This window comes from Mytilus californianus, unplaced genomic scaffold (assembly GCF_021869535.1).
Source record: "Mytilus californianus isolate M0D057914Y unplaced genomic scaffold, xbMytCali1.0.p SCAF_2, whole genome shotgun sequence".
Lineage (NCBI taxonomy): Eukaryota > Metazoa > Mollusca > Bivalvia > Mytilida > Mytilidae > Mytilus > Mytilus californianus.
In genome coordinates, this window is record NW_026262668.1 from 62,923,659 (window position 1) to 62,935,430 (window position 11,772).

Below are 11,772 nucleotides of genomic sequence, written 5' to 3' on the forward strand. Positions count from 1 at the left end.
ATGATTATTCAAATGAGGGATTTATACTCATTTGGGGAATAGTTCCCTATTTGACAGGTTGTCCCCAACCTGTTGGACTTGTAAAACAAAGCAAACAAAATGTGCTCATCAGTGAGAACAATATTTGAACATCTCTTAAATTCCACCATTCTATCAGATAAACATGTTATTTGCTGTCCGATACACATATATCATAAATATAATTTGCAATTAAGACTTTATTTTACATTTAAAAAAGAATTTTTCCCAGCACTGCTTATCTAATTTAAAAGACCAACTATTATCATTTTAAAAGTTTATCTGGATACAAAAAAGTTCATAGTGTACAATGTACACGCATATGTAGTGGCAAATGTAAGGAATCTTCTTTTGATATTTTCAGACCAGACAAAATGGCGATGTCTGCAGATCTACAGTGGTTAATCATCAGAAACAATTCCAGTTACTTGCTGAAAGGCAGCAGACAGACTTTCAGTACTGTACGTATACTGAATCATGATTTTAGTAATGGTCTCAAATTGTAATTCGCCCCCAAAGATGTTTCTGCTATGTTCACATTTAACATTTTTAAGTGTAATTTGTAAGATTTTTTATGCCCCCGCCGTAGTGGAGGGGGCATTAAGCTTTACCCATGTCCGTCTGCACGTACTTACATACGTACGTCCCTAAGTTGGTTCCTGTTCTCTAACTTTAGTTTGCCTCAACCAAATGTTATAAAACTTATACACAATGCTTATAACCACAAAACACAGATCAAGTTTGAATTTTGGTGGCCTCACTTTAACTGTTCTAGAGTTATGCCCCTTTACAAATGGAAAAATCATTTCCGTCTTTCACTTTAGTTTGCCTCAACCAAATGTTATGAAACTTATACACAATACATATTACCACAAAATACAGATCAATTTTGAATTTTGGTGGTGTCACTTGAACCGTTCTAGAATTGTGCCCCTTTACAAATGGAAAAATTGCTGAATTTTTCGTTTCCGTTCAATAACGAGTTGGCTTCAACCAAATTTTATGAAACTTATTCACAATACTTATTACCACAAAACTCAGATCAAGTACAAATTTGGGTAGCGTCACTTTTACTGTTCTTCAGTTGTGTCCCTTTATAACTTTATATGATATGCAAGTGGGAGCATCATCTGTGTCCCATGGACACATTCCCCATTTATTTTTTTAAAGGCCAAGGGACCTAGCTTATTTTAGGTTAGACCAGATTTTGAATGAAACATCTGGGTCTCCTATAAAAAAGATCTCCCCATTTGTTGTCTAGTTATGATAGGAGTATTAAAACTTGTAAATTTTGACAATTGTTAAAACAGTGTTTTCTCAAGAAAGAGAGCTAGAGTTAATATCTAATATGTTCTGTGGGCGAATATATGTTTGTAGGTAAGTGGTGTCTTTGTCCAAATGTTCAAAGGGTTATTTGTCAGTAACAACTTATAAAGATCACTTCAGCTGAAAACCAGTGCAGTATGGGTTTTATCCTTTATTTTCAATAGTCGAAATAATTGGTATAAGAAATGCTAAAATAAAGAACTTAAAAAAACATGGACATTGTATTCTGTATGAAGGTCTTAAATTATTACCATTTATATTTCAACTTGTATTTATGATTTTTTATTCTGTATAAAGGCCATAAATTATTACCATATACATGTCAACTTGTAACTGGTTTTTTTAGGAACCCAATAATCTAAAAGCAAAGAACTGCTTTCGTTATAATGGTTTAGTTAACCGAAAAACTGTTGGGGTTGAGCCTTCCAAAGATGGTAAAGGTGTGGTCATGGTTACCAAAAATAGCAGAGGTAAGTTGGAACAAAACTATTAATGTAGATTTCAGAGATCTTAATAGGATTTTAGATAGAGAATCCTGACTCATCATTGTTGAAAATGGTGATTCCACAAACAATATTTAGTGAGTCCCATGACAAAATTGATGAGTATGGGGTCTTCTAAATCTAAACATGGACATCTACTTATTATTGTCATCATCAGCAAGTCTCTTCTTGGAAAACTTTAAATTAATATGCTGTTTTGACTCTTATTATGTTGGGTACAATGATGATCAACCACATATTTCGACATATTTTAATAATTAATGATAATTGCCTAACTATGCTAAGCCATAATTTCTGTGATCTGAGTAAATACATGGAATTGCTTGACAGTGGGCTTTAAGAATCATTGAAAAAAATACCAAGTCAGGTCATGATGCCCCCCAATACAGGCCAGTTTCAATTTTTTTTATGCCCCCGCCCACTACGGCGGGGGTATTAAGTTTTACCTTTGTCCGTCCGTATGTCCTAAAGTTGGTTTCTGTTCTCTTAACTTAAGTTTGCCTCAACCAAATGTTATGAAACTTATACACAATGCTTATTACCACAAAACTCTGATTAGTACAAATGTGGGTAGCGTCACTTTTACAGTTTTTATTGAGTTATGTCCCTTTATAACATTAAATGCAAGCGGGGGCATCATCTGTGTCCCATGGACACATTCCCCATTTATTATTCATAGTAATTCATTGATCATTTCTATAATGTTGAAATTACATTGAAAGTATAAGAATTGATTTAACAATTATAGTAATAAAACTTTGTCATTTATACTTTTTCGAAAAGTTAGATTTAGTTGTTTCGAACGTAGTGTCATTGTTAATACAATCCATTTCAATTTTCGAAAACATTGTTTTGTCATTATAATTTGTACAACTTTATAAATATTTTTCCATTGGAAAGATGTTATTTTAATCACTGTCAAAATTGTTTTCAAAGTCTGATTTGCAGAACATTATTTATGTACGTATCTGAACTGGCTAGATGAACATTTTCAAGACTATTGTAAAAAAAACTTGTAATTTTTGTGTGAGATAAACCTTACTTTATTGTCACCACTGTTTCCAACAGGGGTTGTAAAAAGTCATTACAATATTTAAACTGATCTTTATTATACCCCCGCTTTAAAAAAGTGGGGGTATACTGTTTTACCTATGTCTGTCAGTCCATCCATCCGTCCCATGAATATTTTCGTCGCATCTTTCTCAGGAACTACTATACAAGGATTTCTGAATGTTGGTTTCAGGGTTTATATAAGTCAGCTGTACTGTGTGATGCGTTTTCAGATTGTTTGTATTGAATTATAAGCCAGATAAATTCTAAATGATATATTTTTATTGAAGGGCACAGGAAACCAGCAAAATCCTACACTAGAGTAGAACTGAAGAAAGGTGCCAGGAGAACAATGGCCTCCATTAGAACACTTATTAGGAATAAAAGATATAGAAAAGATCTTAAAATGGTTTGTACTATTTTTCATGGAATATGAAATTCATAAAAGAAGTTGTTATATATATCCTTGAAAATATTTAAAGGCCAGATTTTGTCTTAATTGTAAAAAAAATTGTAAGGAAGACATAGGAATAACTTTTCCAGTTGTGGTATCATTACCAATTTGCTAACAATCTCAAAATATTATCTGAGTTTTTGCAAAGATGACAATTTGTATAGAGGTAGTTCTTGGTGTGACCCTGTCTGTTAGTAATTGTCACCTGACCTGGACCCTATTTTCAGCTCCAGTAGTGAGGTTAAGTTTCAAGGATGAATTTTGTTCCTTCTTTAACTATAGGTTTGAAGTGGACATAATCAATTTGCAAAGAGATATTTTAAAAAGATTACAACAATATTGATGGAACACTTTACTGGATTAACATATGTAACATTTTTGCTTTGATTGTATTTAGCTGTAATATGTTTAATTAAAATTCATTAGGTAGTAAAATTTCAGTGCAGTTTAATGCACCATCCTGTAATTTTCTATCATTCTCATATGTTCCTGATGTGTTTAATCATTATTTCAGGCTGCAGTCAGACGAGCAAGTGCCATTATAAGAAGTCAGAGACCTGTCACAGTTAGAAAAGCTGGTAGCCAAAAGAAAACAGGCGCTAAGAAATGAACTCTTTGATGAGAAAATAAAAAAAAACAGTCTCAAATCTGTTATTAAATTTTATTCATTGTAAAACTAGAATAGGAACAGAGTTTCCAAATAAGTTTTGGCATGTCTATGTAAAAGGAAACACAGTTAATATCCCTAGAGATAAAACCCTTTACTCTTCAAAAAATGGTATAATACATAAGCAAAACACTAGTACTAGTTAAAACAAACCACTCTAGAAACAATATACTATATCACTAGTACAAGTAAAAACAAATCACTCTAGAAACAATATACTATATCACTAGTACAAGTAAAAAACAAACCACTCTAGAAACAATATACCATATCACTAGTACAAGTAAAAACAAACCACTCTAGAAACAATATACCATATCACTAGTACAAGTAAAAACAAATCACTCTTAGAAACAATATACCATATCACTAGTACAAGTAAAAACAAATCACTCTTAGAAACAATATACCATATCACGAGTACAAGTAAAAACAAACCACTCTAGAAACAATATACCATATCACTAGTACAAGTAAAAACAAACCACTCTAGAAACAATATACCATATCACTAGTACAAGTAAAAACAAACCACTCTATAAAAACAATATACCATATCACGAGTACAAGTAAAAACAAACCACTCTAGAAACAATATACCATATCACTAGTACCAGTAAAAACAAACCACTCTAGAAACAATATACCATATCACTAGTACAAGTAAAAACAAACCACTCTATAAAAACAATATACCATATCACGAGTACAAGTAAAAACAAACCACTCTAGAAACAATATACCATATCACAAGTACCAGTAAAAACAAACCACTCTAGAAACAATATACCATATCACTAGTAAAAGTAAAAACAAACCACTCTAGAAACAATTTACAATATCAAAGAATACACACCAACTTTAGTAGATTGTTTCATATTTTTCTTGTCGGGGCCTTTTATAGCTGACTATACCGTATGGGTTTTTCTCATGGTTGAAGGCCGTACTGTTGCCTGTAATTGCATTGTTTTGTTCATTAATCAGGCCGTTAGTTTTACATTTGTAATTTCGGGGGCCTTTTATAGTTGACTATGCGGTATGGGTTTTTATACGACCGCAAAAAAATTTTGCGGTCGTATATTGGTATGACGTTGTCGTCGTCGTCCGAACAATTTTCGCACAATAACTTTAGTTTAAGTGAATCGATCTCGATGAAATTTTACCATAAGGTTCAATACCACGAAAGGAAGGTTGGGATTGATTTTGGGGGTTATGGTACCAACAGTTAAGGAATTGGGGGGGAAAACAAGGGTGTCCTGGTTAATGGACAAATACTTTAGTACAAAACATAATTTAAAGCAGTGTAAGGGTGGTAATTCAAATACATCATTTGAATTACCTCCCTTACACTGCTTTTAAATTATGTATAAAGTAATGGTTAATGAATAATTAAGACAATTTAAAAGCAGTGTAAGGGAGATAATCCAAATACAACGTTTTGATTACCTCCCTTACACTGCTTTTAAATTGTGTTTAAAGAAATGCATATAAAGGAAGACCAGTAAAAATATCTGCAAATGTTGCATCTTTTTTTTTTTTACAAAAAAAATCCATATGAAAGATTTGACACCATATTTTAAATTCTATTATAAAATAGATTATTATTAATACGCAACAGCATAGTGGTTTGCACAAAAGCAAAAAAAAGGGGGGGGGGTCAATTCGCAACAGCAAAGTGTATTAAACAAAAGCAAAAAATTGAATATTAATTCAAATCATATAACCAATTCTAAGTTCTTTGACTACAGTTATTCTGTGTCAGAAACCTTTTATGTGTCAAATATTTAATTACAATCCAAATTCAGACATGTATCAAGCGCGAATATTGCGTCCATTTTTGCCCCAACTGTTCAGGGTTGGACCTCTGCAGTCGTACCCAGCTGTGCTCGGCGAAGCAATTTATTCTCATTGTTGAAGGCCGTACGGTTGCCTATAATTGCTTACTTCCACTTCATTTGGACTTTGGTGTATAGTTGGTATACCCATACCGCATAATCAGCTATAAAAGGCCCTGAAATGACATAAGACAATTCAAACGATAAAACTAACAGCCTGATTTTTGTACAAAATAATGACAGAAAACAAATATGATATACAGCAACAAACGACAACCACTGAATTAAAGGCTCCTGACTTGGGGACAGGCACACACAGAATGTGGTGGGGTTAAACATGTTAGCAGGCTCCTAACCCTCCCCTAACCCGGAACAGTGGTGTAACAGTACAACATATGAACAAATATAGACTGTATAGCACTTAAGATGCATATAGACTGTTCGTGAAAATGTATATTTTACATCAAGATTCCTTGTACTTGTAAGCAGCTGTGTACTCGCAATACCTGAAAGCAACCTCAAAGTACTTACTCTTCTGATATGAAATTATACTGAATCACACACGCTTGATACTGTTGGTTTACCATGTGAGAAACTAATTCTGAAGATATGAAATCATACTAATCATACACTCTTGATATTGATGACTAACCATGTGAGAAACTTACCCTGAAGATATGAAAGCGACACAAAACATTATAATAGATATCATATGTAGCAACGTTATAAACAATACACAGGGGGCGGATCCTGGATTTTGGAAGGGGGACGAAGTATGTTGATTTTTTGACCTTTTTTTGGCTAAAAACATAAAATAAGTGTAAAATGCACTTTTTTAACGGTTCCTGACGTGGGGCATGTATACTTTATAGTTAAAGTGTAAGGGTTGGACATTTTTGATGCCGTATTCTCCCCATTAATTTTCTATTATAAAATGATTGGATGGATCCAAAGCTATGTACTAATATATTTGATGTGGGACTTGTCAGTAAAAAATTGACATGGAAAATTCTCGTTTGTTGTATGTTTAGTTAGCATTACCTCACGGATTTTTTGTTGTAAACAAGATATACGCCGGGCTATTCAATGAAATTTACAATACGACCGACACGAGTTAAGAAAGACAAACAAGCAATTTTTGTCCAAATGTTTGGTTGAAATGTTTCACCCAACAAGGGAAGTGAGGGGTTCCAAATCAACCAAAGGCTACGAACGAGTCAGAAATGACAACGAATTTATGAATGACGGTCGACAAATGGAGACATAAAGGCCACACCCAGCAGGCAGGTTGCAGTCGGGCCTTGAAAAAAGTATTCATTTTATCAGTTCGACGAAACAGACATTCCGGTCAGATATGGGATTTACATGCAAACCCCCGGCCCCAAAAAAAAATTACGCCCATTTTTTTTATTCATCATGTTCATTTAATGCTAAATAATTCTGTAGGAAATTTTTGTTTCTAATAGCAACAAAGTGGACAAGATTATTGTTTTCAATCCAGATACGGCCAGAATTTTTGTTTAAGGCAAAAATCAGGATCAGATTTTTTTCTTTAAATCTATCTAGAGCTTATTGACTGGGGATCATTATTCAGCTATGTTATTAATAGGCTGGGTCGTGTGGGGTTAAACATGTTTTCGTAGGTAAATAATATTGCTGTGGAACTTTTTTTTCAATAGTAATAGAGTATTACTTTCTGTTTGGTGGAATTGTGAAATAGAAGTCAATAAATACGTTCTTGCTCAATCCTTTGTCGCTTTGAAGGTGTCGTGCTTGTCATCCTCAGCCTAAGCAATGTGTTACTGTAATTTGAATTTCAAAATGACTGAGTGACGTTTTTTCGACGCACTGTCCAACTCCACCGTAGCGAATCACATGATTTTGACATAATCAATAATATATTACAGTAAATACGAGCGAAACATATCTTTATAAGTAGAGAATTGTCGCATAAAAATTAAATACGCGGTAAATGGCAAAGTTCACGAAGTCTAGTCTGATTAATCATTTTACAAAAAAAAAAAAAAAAAAGTGCAAGCAAAAGGGGGGGCGTACGCCCTCTACGCCCCCCTCTGGATCCGCCACTGATACATTTAGATGATCTTTTGCAATGCCCAGAATAAACTACAAAGTTTCAATGCAAACATTAATAATTTTGCTACAAACTATTAATAATCAAATTATGTTAATCCCAAAAATATCTGATACAGGGAGACTACAACAATGTGATAATATCCTTTATCAATTAATGTACTAATTATAAGACAACCAGAAGATTTGAAGGTCAATTTTTCTACTGGTACAATGATGCCACTTTTGATCAAATTCCTGTGAACACATTAATATTCAATAAGAAACCAAAGTAGAATTAATATAATTATCATAAACAAGGATGCTTATCTAAGGCAGCTGTGTTTGCTCTTTTGCACAAAGGTTTACATTTTAGAAAATAAATGCCTTTTGTTCTGAAGTTTCTGTCTGATACATGACCATGGTCTTTGACATCATTTTCTTGGTTCAGCAAATGCTTTAAAAATATATTTTTGTCCTGTTTTTAGCTCGCCTTGGCATCCGTTGTCGTTAACTTTTCCAAAAATCCTCTCCTCTGAAACCACTAGGCCAAATTTAACCAAACTTGGCTACAATCATCATAAGGGTATCTAGTTTAAAAAATGTGTCCGATGACCCCACCTGCCAGAACATGGGGGGGGGGCGAGGGGGGGGGGTAAATGTAAGTTTGGTCTATAATCTTGAAAACCTCTATGAATGGAGAAAATCTGTCAGTGTCAAAAATGTTCAGAATGATGAGATCTATATATTTTCTATTTCAGTGCTGCAAAACGTCAGACGTCTTTTTATAAGAGTTACTGCCCTTAAATGACAAACTTTAACTATTTTTTTCATGTTTGCCTAATATCTGAAAAAACTATAATAGATAGAGAGAAATGTAATATTCCAAAAATGATCTACAAATAAATCTGCATGGACGAAATCGTCAGACGACTCCTTATTGGAGTAATTGTCCTTTAATGACGATTTTTATCAATTTTTTGTGTTTTTGCCAAATATCTGAAAAACTATTATTGATAGATAGAAACTTAAATAAGCAAGTGATCAGCAAGACAAGATCTACAATCATGTCTCCATATTAATATTGTTTATGATGTTATTATTATGTATTTTATTTTGTTCGGTTATTTATTATTTGTATGTAATGGAGAAGACGTTCTAAGTTGCAAAATTTGTGTCTAATCCTATTGTCAATGTTTTTGGACAATAAAATATGTTTAAAGTTGTGTTTATGCTAGTCCGATGAATATATAGCAGCCATTAGGGCATTACCAACTTCTGAGATCCATCTTTATGCGGTAGTACAAGCTCCTCCCATCATTTGTTTTTCATATGACCAGCGTTCCATGAGGGGACGGATTGATTATATTATAGTACGCATAGTAATTTTCATATTATAGAGTGTCCTTTTGGAATAAGTATACAGTCTTTCCATCACCTCCATGCAGTTAAGATTTTTAAGGACTTGTAGATTTTTTTTCTCGTTTTTTTGTTTTTTGAGAAAGAAAAAAAAACCTATTTACAACGGATTGATCATTTATTTGTCTGTGTTGAAGTGCTTAGATTTGAAAGGATCGGGTGCTGATTGTGTAAATTCCAGATGAGAAGAAAAGAAATGGGCATGGGTCATAAGCTGCAAATAGGTCCTTCTGTATGAATTGCAGTCGAGTTTCACAGATCTGCCTAAAATTACTGCAATTTTGTTTTTATCTCAAAAGACAAAACCGTTGATTCCGATTTGTTAATGAACATAGAAATCAATAACAGAAGAACCCATTTTTTATTTTTGAGAATTTTGTATGGTTTACCTCAAATGATTTTACATGATTTATACTGATGTAGACTGATGTAGTTTCCTCAAGATTTTCTTTTCACTATCAGCTGGTTTCAAGTCAAGGCGTTATGTTTCGTGCAGGAGAGCGCCACGTTTTCTGCACGTAAAAGAATCATAGCACAACTCTCTAAGGGGTCTCCCTTCAATCTGGGACATAATATATTGACAGTATAATAGTCCCAGCTTCAATCCGGTCGACCTTCTTTGCAGAACGTACCTTTGCTATTAATCGTTAATTTGTTCTCGTCCTGAATATCAATAATATATTTGCCATAGACGTTAAGCAAGCAACATTCAATCAAACATGCAAGCAAGCTAGGCTACTTTGAATCCTCAACATTGTCGGCCGATGATGGTAGTATTGTTGGTGGTCTAAGTCAATCAGATGATGTTGGATCTTAAATCACTTGCATGATCTATTTGATTTCCTTCCTACTGCAAGCTTTCCGTTTTAAATGATTATACAATATGTGCGACCTGAGATTACTATAACACTGCTATAGTAGACTCATCGAGGTGTTCGGTCTGTGTGAATTTTATACACAAAAATGCTGCCCTTTTCTGCACTTGCTCTACTGATTTGCTCTTATTTTGGTTTGTTATATCACGAACTGTGTATTCATATTCCCCTGTAGGTCTTTCCATGGATGTTAATGCTGCTGACATAACATGTTTCGTGCAGTCTTTACAGTTTCCGCGAATAAACCCTAATGCCTTGTGGTGATGTTTACGCCTGAACATTTGTAGACTTCGACACTGTCTAATGTATTTTCATGCAGTTTGTTTGTTCTTTATATAATCTCTCGATGTGCTAGTCTTATTGCAACCATCATGCATTTTTTTTTGCATTGAAACTCGTTTGCCATTTATTTTCTCAATTTTGCAGTGTTACCTCTCTCCGTAAAAGCTAGGTCACCTTTTGCTTCATTGGTAATGGTTCAAAAGGCTGTCATTTGCAAAATAAGTGGAAAGTTTTCTTAGTGGCAATCATACCACATCTTCTTATTTTAATCTTCAAATAAAGTTGCTATTTCTGGCATGTCGTTGCTTACCAATTACCGATTAGGCCAATTAAAGGTCCGAGAATCATTGTAGCACAAGAAGTGCAAACCTAGTGTAGAGATAGCTCATTCAAGGTGAACTTCTCTGTTCTCTTGGAAGGGGCAAATCCATCAACGATTGGTTTAAGAGTTTACGTCGTAGCATTCCAAGTTGTGTAGTAGGAGTTGATGTAGCACTTTTTCGAACGCCTTTGTAAAGTCTAGAAGGATAGTATCAATTTTGGAGTCTCTTAAATTTTGATGAAATGTCACGAGTGGTTATAATTTGTTGAGATTCGCATGATCATTTTTGCGGAATCTGTGATATGTAGAAGTACGAATTTCATTTCTGTCAAAAGTGATCCATTATTATCTACATGAACTATGTGTACCAAGACCTTGCATGTGATGGAGGTCAGTCGATACAGATCTGAAATTACAGGCTATATAATGTGCCTTTAATCTTTCTTGAAAATAGGAACTATTTGATACAGCCAGAGACATATTATATAATTGTATTATATGTCTCTGGAACAGCTCTGTAAGACTGATAGTAGCAAGTTGGTCTTCCAACTATAAACAATATATAGTAAAACAATGTTATTCGAAACAAGGACCCGATCAGCTTTATGAGGTTTTTAAAAGATTAGTTTAACAGTTTTGACTCCTCTTATGTTAATTTCAATATCGTTCATAGTAGGATGGGACTAATCCGATTGTTTGGAATGTTATTTTGGTTTTCTGTGATAAATACTGACTGGAATTTAGTTGATCATTTGTATATCACCTTTGCTCGATCATCACTTTGAATACATTCCATTTTTTTAAAAAGATAATATTCCTGTTCATTCTTGTCTTTTGCTATTGTATAACCAACATATCTGCTGATAATCAGTAAAATTTCATCCTTATACTTCTTCTTGTCTTGGTATTGGTATGGCACGGTGACATATTATTACACCGCGCGTTTGTCGT

General features: G+C 33.8%; 1 protein-coding gene across 1 annotated transcript; it reads left to right on the forward strand.

The window, feature by feature from the left end:
* The first annotated feature begins 346 nt into the window (after positions 1-346).
* On the forward strand, positions 347-3,998 carry LOC127730206 (60S ribosomal protein L28-like). The gene is made up of 4 exons (XM_052238492.1): positions 347-479; positions 1,691-1,814; positions 3,188-3,306; positions 3,866-3,998. Exons 1-4 carry the CDS (start codon positions 393-395, stop codon positions 3,959-3,961), a joined length of 426 nt encoding a protein of 141 aa, XP_052094452.1. The 5' UTR covers positions 347-392; the 3' UTR covers positions 3,962-3,998.
* Positions 3,999-11,772: the final 7,774 nt, after the last annotated feature.